General features: G+C 48.4%; 2 protein-coding genes across 3 annotated transcripts; both read right to left on the reverse strand.

Annotated features, from left to right (window-relative positions):
- Window positions 1-319: 319 nt before the first annotated feature.
- LOC120896747 (diuretic hormone class 2) lies at window positions 320-11,940 on the reverse strand. 2 transcript variants are annotated; one of them, XM_040301151.1, is made up of 6 exons: window positions 11,774-11,940; window positions 11,062-11,120; window positions 1,018-1,114; window positions 834-941; window positions 714-757; window positions 320-642 (listed from the first exon to the last, which is right to left on the reverse strand). In XM_040301151.1, the coding sequence occupies exons 2-6, from the start codon at window positions 11,066-11,068 to the stop codon at window positions 548-550; spliced, it is 351 nt and encodes a 116-aa protein (XP_040157085.1). In that variant the 5' UTR covers window positions 11,069-11,120; window positions 11,774-11,940; the 3' UTR covers window positions 320-547. The 2 variants fall into 2 exon arrangements, with proteins under 2 accessions (XP_040157085.1, XP_040157094.1); XM_040301160.1 differs by having other exon boundaries at window positions 11,755-11,940.
- On the reverse strand, window positions 2,124-8,053 carry LOC120896739 (RNA-binding protein cabeza-like). Its single transcript, XM_040301139.1, has one exon. The coding sequence runs from the start codon at window positions 7,108-7,110 to the stop codon at window positions 5,539-5,541; it is 1,572 nt and encodes a 523-aa protein (XP_040157073.1). The 5' UTR covers window positions 7,111-8,053; the 3' UTR covers window positions 2,124-5,538.
- Window positions 11,941-14,065: the final 2,125 nt, after the last annotated feature.

Below are 14,065 nucleotides of genomic sequence, written 5' to 3' on the forward strand. Positions count from 1 at the left end.
TCCAGCCACCAGCCGGGGTAGTTCTTTGGTACGATGAAACTAAAGAAGCAACTGATCTTGGCGTGCCAGCTCGTCTTATCGCCCTCCATAAGCCGCAGTGGGTTATCAGCCATTGCCAGCAAGTTTCCGTTCGCATCATTCATTCATCACTAGCGAAGCTGAAGAAGAAATAATTCCCCGGCCCGACACAACAATGCTCTTTACTTACTTGTTGGATACGCAAAGACCTATTAAAAATGCATTTTAGAGCATAAAACGATAAGCTAATGCGTCTTTCTCACGACATTTATAAGAAGAAAAAACAATCCAACCACTCCCGTACATCATCATTGATACATTTCTATCAAAACTGGCTTTAATTTATTTTAAACTCTACGTTCAACAATAGACAGAAGACAAAAAGCGGTTGTATTGCTCGAATTGATTGTGTTGTGAGGCTCATTTTCGTCGATTTTGCATCTCGTTACACACTGTGGTCGTGTATTGCACGTGAATTCATGATAACATGACAGGAATGGTGGTTCGGCTCGCATCGGTGGTCAGTAATTTACAGCATGATTCCTTCGAACCTTCGTTTCCGCCCAGGGCCGCCGGCAAAGTTGGCGACCGCCATGGCCATTCGGTGTTTCGCTTCCTGGGCGCCTGTAAAGAGCAAGAGCAAGCGGGTTACTTCCCCATTTGCGTGATGGGGGTTTTGTGGTGCAAATTCTCACCTGAATAGCCGCGTGACAGTCCGAAGTCTACCGTTCGTTTGGAGCTGTTTGCCAAAAAAAAAGGGATTAAATGATTTATTATAGGGAATGTTGAAAAAAGGAGTTGAAGATTTAACATACTTCTCTAGCTCATCTTTGGCTCTTAGCATCGTGTGACCGTATCGTGCAATGAGATCAATCAGTACATCGTCGGGCTGTTCCTTCATCTCCTGTTTGTAGCCTCGGTAACTGTGGAGCAGTAGAAGGTGTTGATGCATCGTTAATATCATGTTTATTATGCCTACCATATCGTGCTAACTACTACCTGAGGGCGGATGTTGTGTCGATTGTAGAGGCGAAAACCAGCAGCAGGATCGTCAACGCGATGGCCGACGCCCACGACGCTTCGGTAACTCTGCGTACTTTGGGAGAAAATGAGTCGAAGTTAAGCTCAGATGCTTTGTTGTATCATTTAAACATGATTAAAACATGTTAAAACACATAAACTGGCATTAGAAAGATCATAAGCATGCTTGCGTACAGGCGGTCCCCGAGATACACGGTACCTCTTATACGCGGAAATTCGAGATACGCGGTATTTTGCGGCCGATTTCGGTCCCCATTAACCGTGTATCTCGGGGACCGCCTGTATTCAAATTTACCCAAACGGGCGGTTGCGACCGTTACTCGATGATGATGCTATAATTACAGCAACGCCATCTATGTCGCCCACAGTGGTACTTCATCATGAAAATCGTCACAAAATCTTAATATTATACAGTAAATAAATTTTTAAGAAACTATAAGTTTTAATAAGAATAAATCAGTTTCAGGTAACGTTTGGGTAAGATACGAATGCTGTAATTAAATTTGAATTTATTTGCAATTTATCTGCTTTACCGTTGGAATAACAAATCCTGTATTGCTGCATTGCGCCCCCTTGGCGTGTAGTAAATATAATTCTTTTCTTTTCCACGCCATACTTTGGCTCTAATTAATGATAGTTTCCCAATTAATGGCAAACCAAACATGCAACTCAAATGCAACACATTCAATGTGGGCAAGATGTCCTACGTGTAACCCTCCGTGGCAAGATGGTACCGGAATGTGTGTTTGCGCAATCCCAAAACCACGTGAGTGAGAGCTCGTGCGACGAATGTGTGTCTAAATCTCGACAACCTTTTTTAGAGGCCACCGACCAGGAATGATGCCTTTGAGAGCTGTACAGCTAGCACACCCAATGGAGGGAAAAAAGGGGAAAATATGCTTACGCACCGATTTTTAGGTTGTTTTATAGTCGATAGAAGAGTTTGGCTTTATTTTGTGTTGGATTGTTTGCTCCTTTCTTTATTAGTAATGGATTGCATATACATGTACTAATTGTCACAGTGTGATGCCTAACGATTAAAATAGTTTTCAAACCTTTCTGTGTAGTTTTTTGTTTGCTTTTCTTTTCCCCGCACAACCAGGCGGGATTCCTTTATTAGTGGATTAATTTGTTTCACCCACCCGGCAGCCAGGAGACCCACCGAAGGTACTGTGCTCTCTGCTGCCGTGTGTGTGTGAAATGCATGGAAAGAAACGCTAGTAGTAGCAAGTTATGTGTTGCCATCATTGCCTTCTTAACGACTAATATTATCTTTCTTCTCTTTTTTTTTTGTTTCCTCGCACCGACGCGACTTCTTTCCCGCCCCGTTGACGAAGGGAATATTACGTTTTGAAACGGTGAAGTGAGTGTCTGTATCACCCGGCGGCAGCGGCTCACGAGGAGGAGAATACGCGCATCGGACTCTCTATTGCATGTTTCTTTCATTATTGTTTGGGTTTTCCTTCCGCACTACTATATTGGTAAAGGGCTTTTCTGTGTCAGTGTTTCGTTTTCTTCTACGTCCTCGATATATAATCAGTTTGGTTTGGTTCATTCCTCCATCCCTGCCCCGCGTGAGCAAACATATCTTCGGCGCGATCTCACAATACAATTGCACATTTTTCTCTGTACTGTAAATGCTGTACTGTGTATTGCTGTTGGCTGACGATCATCCCCCCACATTCCCCGCTCTTTTATACCCCCACACGCACATTTTACCGGCTTTTCTTTATGTGTCGTACAGCCATCTTCAATCTTCTCACTGTGGGCCCCAGCGTGTGTGTGTGTGCAGCACACATCTCATTTGTGGGCCTTTTTTGTCGTTTATGTTGCTATTTTTGTAACCAACCGGTCCCAACCCACCCACAACGATCCCCGCGACGATCGGACGAGCTCTGCTGCACCGTGCCGCATCGCACCACCGTGCATCACACACCCTCCTTCCGCCCCGACCCCATTCGAGTATCATTCCGATCGGGCGTTTTTCGTTCGTGTAAAAATTCATGGAAATCACCACACTTCACTATCGCTCGCTTCCCCCCCTACAAACCCAGCCAACGCAGCTTGAACTACACTTAAACAAGGTTGTTTTATTACTTAAGGGCATAATGCAGTACAAAAAATGTGTTCTCGCAAGTTTGATTATTCTTAGTTCGTCCTTTTCCCGCTTTTCCAAATTCCTTTCCACTACTCAGACGTTACACACAGCGCGCGGTCTCGACCGATCGCGGAACACCCCTCCGGTTTTTGAGGGCACAGGACACACACTTTGAGATGATATTATTGCTCTCCTGTGCATGTAGGTTACAGTGCCGGGGACAGGGAGCTACGTCCGCGTCCGCCATTTGCTACCGCCGTGCCCGCCGCCATCGGTTCTTAACAAAAGCAATTCTTGCAGAAAAAGGAAAAACAAACCTAGTTAATTTGAAGAAAAAAAATACATGCCGACGGCCCTCACTTCAACACACCACCGTCTAATGATGATGCCTTCTCTCAAGCGCGTTAGAGATAATGATTAAAATTAATGTAAGAAAATTGTCAAATAAGAAAGCGCGCAAGCGCTTCATTCGCGCGATCGCCAATCAACGCACACCACAAGCATCGACGCAACGTGCTCTCGTTTCGTTGTGTTCTCCTTCTCCTCATCCTATATTCATTAGCTGTTCTGCACGTTGTTAACCTCCGTTTCGCGATCGGCAGAGTGAGGTCCCACCTTTCGAGACTACAAACACACACACGCACACTGATTCATGTTTACGCGCCTTTAGTCGCAGCCCTTATCATGTGCATTACCTCTTGCGCTAGACTCGCGTTCTTGGGGCTTACTATCATCATCAATCAAGGAAGTAGGTAGCACAACTTTGCTCGCTGGTTTTGTTTGTGTATTTATACTCTTGTGTATGTATATTAAGGTTGTTTTAGTTTCCTGTGTTTGCAAATCGTTCACCAGCGTCCAGCCAGCAATTCGATCGTACACACCCCTGCCTTCCATTCCACGCCATCGCGAGAGAGAGTGTGTGTATTCATTGCTAGTTATTTGTTATGTTTCAAGTAGTAAAACGAATTCATAAACACCGGAACAATCGTAAGATTAATATGTAAAAAGACACCTTCTTCCCCCCCCTCCCCCTCCTCTTCCTCCCACTCGACAGCTTATTACAAGCGAATACTTTCCCGCGTGTGTTTGCAAACAACGGCGAAAAGTAGGGAAAAGATTAAATTCAAACGATAGTATTATTGCAAAACAAAATTAAAAGTTCAAATGAGCAAATTCGGGAAGTAGTAAAATACCGATTTGCCAGGGACGAACGACACACGCACGACGATGAAACCTGGGGCGCGCGCGCACTTCGGATAATAGTTCTGCACGTTGGCTTCAAAAATTCAAAAATTCACGAAACAACACGCTAAAGTACGGCAGACTATTAATGGGGAGAGGCCCCTCTCCACAAAACGGGGACCCCAAGATGATCAAACTTCCCTCCAACTCTTCCTACATACACATACACAGCACGCGCAACACGCACAGCGCAGCTCTGCCGCGATCGTTCAGAACGGGATCGGTCCCCCATCATCCTCAAACGTTCACTCATTACCGACTAACGATAACAAGAAGAAGCAGATGACTATTAAGGACAAATACATGGGAGAGCGCACAGATCGATTGTTGCAAAAACAAAATAATAAACAAAACATTCAACTGGGGGTGGTGTTGTTGTGGTTCGAGGTGAATTGATATTTGCTTCGTTTCTCTTTGATGATGGCCTGCCATTATTTTAACATTCCTTGCTCACACACACAAACACGTGTCTCTATAGTTGATGTTTTCCGTTCATGTAGTAATAGTAGAACGACATTCAGTAGCTAAACTAAAGCGCAATTAATGCTGCCTTTCAATATAGGAACAACCCTCTCTGTTCTTTTTTAAATGTGTGCTTCAAATGTTTTCTCATATTACTGCTGTTGTATATGATGAAGAGAGGGCAGGGAGGGAGGGGCGGGGGGAGGAAGCTAGAGAATTCACGCACGACACACGACTGATTAAAGCACTGGCAGCATATCTGTGTTTCCTTCACTTCTGAATTCCTCACTCTCACACATCAAACGCACACACACACACACAAAACTCAGGTTAAACTAACTTATTTCCCTCAAGCAACACGTGTAAGTGTGTCGGTAAAATGGGGCGGGAGGGGGAGGGGATTACGATTCAAAAAATAAATCTAGTATTCATCGACATTCACTCTCCCGTTCCGTCCCTCCATGCTCCCTCCTCTTGCGCTTGTATTGAACGTGCGTGCGTGCGCGACATATGCGTATGTGTATGTGTATGTGTATATACGGCTCGTAACCTAACATTCTCCAAGAAGGTGGTGCGGCGCCGAGGGGAGCCCGCATGAGCTGGATCCACCGCTTCCCGCTCGAACGCCCAACACCGCCACTTCTTCCTCTTCTTCGTAGTTAGGGCGCACCCTCACTTTAACCGAGCGACGGGAAGTCATGCTCGTCGTCCACCTTCGGCGCAGCCGGAGCATGCTGCTTGGCCGATCGCGGGTTCGGTCTGCTGTACTTGGTGTTGTTCATGCCGCCCTCGTAGTTCCGGTCCGGACCACCACCCATCGGCGGCCGGTTGTTGCGCCGGTTGTAGTCCCGCTGTGGCCGCTCGCCTCCCTCGCCGCCGCGATCCTCGTAGTTGTTGTATCGGCCGCCTCCGGTACCTTCGCCGCCGCCCTCGCCGCCTCGATAGTTGTTCTCGCCGCCGCCGTACTCGCGCCGTCCGCCGCCCGGTGCACCCTCGCGGCCCATTCCACGGCCACCGCCGGCACCCCGGCCGCCACCGCCGCGACCTCCTCTCGAGCGGCCCAATCCACCCCGACGGCTGTCGTTGAAGTGGTACTCAATTTCCAAAAACTGCTTCTTGCCGCCGCCACCGCCGCCGGACGCGGCCGGCTTGCCGCTGTTGTGAGTATCGTTGCCATCGTCCTCCTCGCCACCGTCGGCGCCAGCGTTGCCGCCCTTCTCCGCCTTCGGGTTCGTTTTCCGGTCCAGGGCCACCATCTTGTCCCACTGGCTCGAGTCTTCGCCCTCGCCCGCCTTGCGCAAGTTGTACTGTGGCTTCAGCCGCGCGGCCGCCTTTTGTGCCTTCCATTCGTCCAGCGTCATCTCCTTCGCCTCGTCGTCCGATCGGCCCGCGGCGGCCCCGTCAGCGCCCGCCTCCTCGCCGCCGTTGCTCACGTTCGTGCGCTCCGCGTTCGCTTCCGCGCTCGTGTCCGCGTCCTGCGGCTGAAAGTCCTGGTCCGGGTTGTTCGAGTACTCCTTGGCGTCCTGCTTCGAGCTGCCCCAGTTGTGCGAACCGGCACCGTCCCGCTTGTCCACCGCCTTGATTCCCGTTTTGTTCGAGCCCGACTGGCGGTCCAGCTCGCGCTTGCCGCGCCCATCGAACCGCTTCACACCGCCGGCACCAGCGCCACCAGCGCCGCCACCGTTCTGCGCGTACGATTTTCGCTGCCCATCGCCACCGTCGAACTCGCGCGGCTTGCGCGGATACTCGCCGCCGCCGCCCACCGGGCCACCACTCTTGTTCGGTCCACGCGGGAACTTAGCTCCCGGATTAGTGCCGCCGCGCTGGTTCTCCTGATTGCGGATGTTATCTTTCTGCGTTTCCTTGATGCCTCGGCGCTCGGCACCACCGCCGCCGCCGCGCTGATTATGTAAATGATTGCCGGTTCCGTTCGTCTGTGCGTGCTTCGCGTTGTCCGATTTGTCCGGGTGCCGATTTTCGGCCCCGCGGCCACCACCACCAGCACCGCCACCGGCCGCCTTGTTCTCCTTCTCACCGCCCTTTGCGGTCGCCTTGCCGCCCTGCTGCGGCTGGGCGGCCGGTGCGGCAGCACCACCCTGCTGCTGCGATGGCTGCTGCTGCGCCTGCTGCTTTTTCTGCTGCTTCTGTTTACTCTTCAGGATGGCCTCGATCGGATCGCCCTCATCGTCGTCGATGCAGAACAGATCGTAGCGATTCGCCACATTTATTCCGTAGGACGTGTTCTCCATCTCGTCGCGTGCTACCACTCAGAAGACGAAAGCGAAAAAACGCCGTCTCGGAAGCGGAAAAAGAACTGCCACTAGAGCTCACACCAACACTGACGCACGGGCGCGTGCTGCTACTGCTGCCACACCACTACACACGCGCTCTCGCACACACGCAGTACACACTCTCGCGGGGAAGAAAACCGCGTGCCCGCCGATTTGATTGCTCGCACACGCGCTCACGCGCTCGCTTTTGCTTTTCAGCAGGAAAGATGTGCGTGCGCTGTATTGGTGTGCGTGTGGGGAGACGGGGGTGCCCACTATTCAACCGCGTGTTGCGGGGAACCGGCAGCAAGCGAGGAAGGCAAGTGCTGGACTGCACTGATGGCCGTACGTGTGAGGAGCGGGCTAAAGGGGGCTCCACCTTCGTCTGTAGTCGTTCGACGGTGCGGTCGGGGTCGGCTGTTCAATACCAACTGCGCTCGTTTGGCTCTGTCTCACTCTGCTCTTCACCTGCGATACACCATTGCCTCGTTCACACACTCGTGCGCACACCGAATACTGCCCGTACGGGGAACTGCCTGCGGCTGCTGCTTTGCCTCGTGCAAGAATGGCAGAAATCGATCCACGGGCCCTGTGACGGCAGGCGTGATTCGAGATTTGAATTTCGAAAAACGCACTACTCCTCCTCGACGGTCACACCAACACCACTTCGCTTGCGTTATGATCGGCCTTTGCTCCACTGTTGCCGGTGTCGTTCCGGGCGTGCTCCTCCTCTCGGTCGCGTGTGATTTTTCCGCGTTTTCCAGCAGTTCGTTCCGCTAAAACACACTACTTTTCCCACACTTTTTCGCAATCGCACATTTTCCGTTCGCTGAGATGTGAGGGTTTTTTTACCTTCGCTCCGTTGACATAATTACTCTTCAGATGACCTCTGTCGCGCACAGTACGAGACGATCCTTCGCACAGTCGCACGGGTGTGGCCGTTCCTCTGCTAAACACCATGTGCGCAAGGTGTATGGATATTAGGAGGTGAAGTGCTTCAGAGCAAATTGACATTTCACGACTTGACATAACAATACTGGGGGCTCCGGTATTAAAATCGGGGAGGGCTGGAGGGGGGTATAGAAAATTGTATGCGATTTGACATAACAATACTCAATGATGGCGCCCGGAAAACGCGCTAACAATTCACCTCCTTAATAAACACACCTTGCATGTGCGCACTGGTCAAGGTAGCTACAGCGCAGATGGGCCTGCATTCAAACCAAATGTCAAATTCAAACAAAATTTGGATTCGTACAACAACTGCGGGTGAGCGCAGTGATTAGAAAATCTACAAATTTGCACAAATTATAAATATTTTAGAATAATAATATGACAACCCAAAGCACAGCTCGTATATCGAGATAGCTCCCCTAACGGTTTTTGATTAACGTTCTACAACGCACGGCAGAGGTAACCGTCCAAGATGTATACATAAAACATTGGATTTCATATATACATCTTGCCCTCCTATGTGTGTTGTTTATGTAGGGTTTCTTGATTGAAAATATAAAAACAAATATTTCTACTTTTATTCGAAATTTATGTTTTTTATGGGAATGTTTTTAAGTTATTATAACGGAATCTTTAATAACGGTTCGTCTCGGGTCTCGTGTTTACATCACATTAATTTGGTCGTCCGGTGATGTATTAGATGAAGGTGCCTGACCCTACAAGATCGGAAGGCATCGAACCCCATCAGGACCTTGCCAAACTTGTATGATGTATTTTTTGTTTATTTTTTTTTTAAACAGCTTGTATGTAGTTACCATGAAGTTAGTTATTCAATAGTAGAAGTTCAACAGGTTTAGAGCATTCATCTATCAGGTTATTTTTAAGAATCACCATACGGATTATAAATGTTTATCCCTGATAAGCTTTTTAGAGCTTTAAAGCAATATGTAAAAAAAATCAATCAAAACAGATAATAGGATTATGTACCCGGACCACATCTGAGTGGTGTGCTTCCTATCTAGATAATTGATGGTTGGATCAATTACAACGACAAATTGATGTATCACCCACAAATGTGGGAAATATGTTTAGGTTGTCTCATAGGTAGTTTAACAACGATAAATTATACTTTTTCAACAGACTTAAATACATAGGTCTGTCGGTGAATGTTTGGCAAAAACGAGCGTCAAGCTGATTGCCATTGCATTGGAATAAAATATAGTTCGATGATTTTACAGTCCCAAAAAGGTGGCTTTTATGTCGCAACTCTGTACTGCTTCCTCTGCTACCCAGTGCGGCCCTAAAAATAGCCCGGCCAAAGCGACCGAGAGCAAGAGTGCAGAAGATCCGAATGACTATTTTTATCAGTCCAATGCCCGTGCTCTGCGTACCTTCCGTTCTGTCGTCAAGCGAGGGGTGGCGCTTTCCATTCGAGTTGCCAGAACTCTCTACAACTCTACAGTTGGAGTTCGATTTTTGTAGAATGGAGATATGGAGATGAAACAAAAGCAACCCTCCACTCGCTGTATGACTGTAAAGCAGCAGATTGCCACTCTCTCGGATGCGGCAACTTTCGTAAGGATGTTATCCTACACGAACAACGCGGTTCCCACCGTTGTGTAAATTAACTTTTGAACTCGATAATCGCTTATTTCCCATATGGCAAAAGTTTAATGTTACGCAGGCACTAAACTAACGCGATACGCGATGAACTTTAGAGTTGTTTTTGTGGAACCTTTTTGGGTGGAAAAAGGGACAACAACCAACCGAAAATCCCGCATACCGTAACCGTAAGCCCCCGCGGGCATGAGGGAAGAAAATGTTTCACGACGAAAATGTTTGAAATATTTTCTCCGCTGCTATGGTCGTGTTACCGTTGTGTAAGCTGCCCTTTCCAAAACGGGGGAATTGGAGGCAACCTAAAAAGTCATCTCACCCCAAGATCAATCACATTTCTGCACAGCAGGAATGGTTGCACGAAACCCTTATCACAACTACCCTTCTTTTCCACTTTAGCCACTCCATCCCCAACCATGGTGTCCGATGCGCACCGCAAGCCAAGGCGGAAGTTTTCCCGTTTTTACTACTACGAGTATTGATACACAACACACGGATGGTAAGGGAAAAATGGGAGAGGGCGGAAGGGAAAAAAACCGGGAACAAACTTAAAGCAAAGGGATGAAAATGCGGCCACCCATTTTTTTACTTTGTGCTGTCCTCTTTACGGACCGAACAGGAACAGTTGGGCTTTTGTTTTGAAACCATTAGTAACAAGGAGAGGCAACATCATCCCCCATAGACACACACACACACACACACACACAGAGGCGGGGACGTGGGACATGCTTTTATTATTCATTTTTCAGCACAATGCTCTGCGGGATGTTTTTCTTTCATTAAACCCGACAACCCGTGAAATATTGTCTCCGGGATAGTTACCGTGGAGAATAATGGTGTGAAAATAGCACACGAAACATGAAGCTGGAGGGAAGGGTAGTACGGTAACGGGGTGTGATGATGAGTCCACTCGGTTACGGTATGGTTGAGGGGGGAGGGAGGGGAGCACAAGTTTGAAGTTCCATTTTTACCAAGGAATTAAAGCTTTTTAATCTAAAAGTTTGTTAATTTTAATACAAAAATATTATGTTATTTACAGCGGATGAGCCTAAAGGATAACAACTTTATTATTTGATTATGTTGTGAGATTACTATATTGCATATATTGTGCAACGGTATGTTCAGAGATGTATGTTGGAACGAATATCAGAACAAATTAGCATGTTTGATATATCATTTTATAATAGAAAACATTCAATACAGTAGGAAATACAAATTGAAGAACTCTACACAATTTTTAAAAATTTCAGAAAAACACCACAAATATTATAAGAATTTCTATAAAAATGCCGAAAAAGAACCAAAAATGTCTAACCTAATAACAATGAATATAAATATAAGAAGCAATACTATAATTACACTGCATTATGTTGCTGTTGAGGGCTGCTCGTTCGTTGCACCAGGACAGAAGGCGGCACCTGCAACAAGAACATGAACAGAAATCAAATTGCAATCCACTAACTTGAAACCACTCGACGTATGCAAATAGCCACCCCTGGCCCCTCCCGCTCTCTCTACTCCCCCATTAAACTGTTCGCTTCTGAATGTTCTTTCCACCACCAACCCAAATTGGGTTTGGGGAGGGCTATTTGCATCCACAGTTCCTGTCCGTATTGCACTCCCAAGCTCACATGCACCAAACTAAGAACAAAAAAAAACTATCGACACACAAGCTTTGAGCTGAATTGAAGTTCTCTGTCCACTCGAAAGCGCCAATTAAGTTCGTTACTAGCACTCCCCACCAAGCCAGCTCCCTTTCCCTTCACTGATAGGAGACGGCAAAGCACAAAGACCCACTGCAGAAAGGTTGTGTTCGCTGTGCACCCTGCAACAGGTCGGCGGCTTCCCCACCCCAACACCAGCAGCACGTTGTATCGTTCAAAAGGATGCTAGGCCGTTTACTTGCTAGGTCCCCTTCCCTTACACCCTTAGAACGTAACCCTCCTCCACTGTTTCTCCCAACGGATTTCCAGTTCAGAACTAGGCACAAACACACACAGACACACACACACACACGGAAAGAACGGAAAAACGGGTAGAATAACAACAAACAAACAAAATTGCACGCCACCCTTGCGCTCTACACCACCACGACCACGGCAGCAGGTTCCGAGATTTTTCAAAGCGCCAAACACCCCAAACGGCGAGATCCTTGTGCAGGGAAAATCGTTCGAGTCCTGTTCCAACCCACGTGGTTGCAGCACTCTTTGGACACCAGCAAATCGTGCTAGGTGTACATGTGGTCCCCTATATTTATAGTGGTCCGGACAGTCCTCCCGTACCGTGGCCACGGATGGGGATGAGAAGGGGGGAGGGGGGAGGGGCGGTCTGAAAGCAGCTGGAGTACGATGGGGGAGAGAGAGCGAGCGCGGCACGAAGTTGCGCATAAAATCTACACAACTCTACAGGTAGTCCTTTTCCGGGGCGATCTCCCCCTCGCATGTATGTGCGTGCGTACGTCCGTTTGTGTGGCGGTGTGTGTGTGTGCGCGCCTGGATAGAGAGGGTGACGAAACTTGCCTCGAAGGGTCCACCAGCACGACCAGAGTGAGAGATGGTGTTGAAAGGCAACCGGGGAAAGAGGGTTGGAAGTGCGGTAGCCAATCTACACACCGAGATAAGGCTTTTATCACGACCAAATTAAGAGTTTGCGCAGACGAAAGCGGTCCCTTTCCGATCGTGTACTCTACGCAAAGGGATAGAAGGAAAGGGAAAGCACACCACAGTTGGGTTGTACAGGAAAAGCAAGAGATAGGGAGAGTGAGAGAGCAGGATAGAGAAAGAAAGCGAGCGATGGAAGGAAATGTACGGGAGAGTAGGAAAGAATGAGAGAGAGAGAGAGAGCGCGAGCAATTTGGAGGAGATCAAAAAGCGCCAACCGCCAAAGTGCAGCATTGGACCGTCGAAGGATGCTGTGACGAACGAGCAAGGTGTGAGAAAAGGACACACCAAACAGTGTTCGTCCTTTTCAAACACGCAAGATGCAAGGTTTAGATGGAATCCACAAAAAAAAATTAACTAAAATGTCAGCCAAAATCGAAAGCTGCATTATTTATCCTTTGCGAGTGTTGCAAAACCGATTCGAACCTAAAATACCATCGAGGACCTTTTTTTTACTTCGTCCTCCGTTTCCATCCGTCACACATTTTAGCACGCACGTGCCGTTTTTTTGCGTGTGGCCTTTTTGCTCCCCTAGCTACCCCTCAGCCAGTGCCTCCAGTACAGGGCCAAGATTCCCCAATCTGCCGCTGCTTCTGAGGAAACACTTGACGGAAGCCGCAGGATTTGCAGCAGTGGAAGGAGTGACCCGGCTGCTTCACTTCATGACCGCCTCCGTACACAAACAAACAACCAAACAAACAAACAAACAATCACTCCCTTAAAGGGGTTATGTTCGTTTGCCCACTTTAATGTCCACCGATAGAGTGGTTGGTGGTCGTTATCCTCCATCGGGCCAAGGAGAGCGGGGGCGGGGGGGTGTGGACAAAAAGGGAGAACCAATGCAAGGACCAGCACTGGCAGGACTCCCACCACCCATCGGCCGGAGCTGTACACATTTGCTTCATTCATTTTTGTTCCATTTGCAGACCCGCCTTCTCCTACATCTTCCCTCCCCCGACAAGGCCAGAAAGCGTTGGAAAGGTGCAAAAAATATATATACACACACACAGCAAGAAGCAGTGGCAGCAAGGAACGGATGGAGCTTGTCACGGCACTCAGCACACTGTATTGCCATCACCCCGACTACCTGCCCTCTTTCCCTGGTGGATTGGAGTGAAAATTTAATTTTCCCTTCATTACCGTTCCATACCGAGAAGCTTTTCCGATCGAAACGATTTAGGGAATCTCCCCAGTGTGTGTGTGTGAGAGAGAGGATGGGGGCACGGGGTTCGATGTCCCCAAATGGAAGGAATGAAAAAGCCAGCAAGCTGAGTGAAGTACCGCGTAAAAAGCCTACGAAGGATGGCCGTTGCGGTTGTTTCCCCCCTCTACACACACAAACAGGCACACTCACACAGGCACAAACGACGCACTTGGAGACCATGGTAGAGATTTTGACGCACTTGCGACTCCCAAACACGGAGAGGAGGAGACGCGGTAGCAGCAAACGCAAAACCCGAATGCAAATGGGGCCAACATTTCGAACAAGGACGGAGAAAACAACAAAACGAAAAAGAGACGGAAAACCGATGACATTTCCTTCCCCCTCCACTTGGATAAACACCGTTCGCCTGCTTGGATGTTTTCCCCGTGTCCCTTCGGGGCGGAGGCGAAGAAATTGCGAGAACAAAAGTTTGAAGCCAAGCCGGAGCATAAATTGAGTGACTAAGGGAATCACTTAGGGAATGGCACTTGGAGCAATT

Source organism: Anopheles arabiensis, chromosome 2 (genome assembly GCF_016920715.1).
Source record: "Anopheles arabiensis isolate DONGOLA chromosome 2, AaraD3, whole genome shotgun sequence".
NCBI classification, from domain to species: domain Eukaryota; kingdom Metazoa; phylum Arthropoda; class Insecta; order Diptera; family Culicidae; genus Anopheles; species Anopheles arabiensis.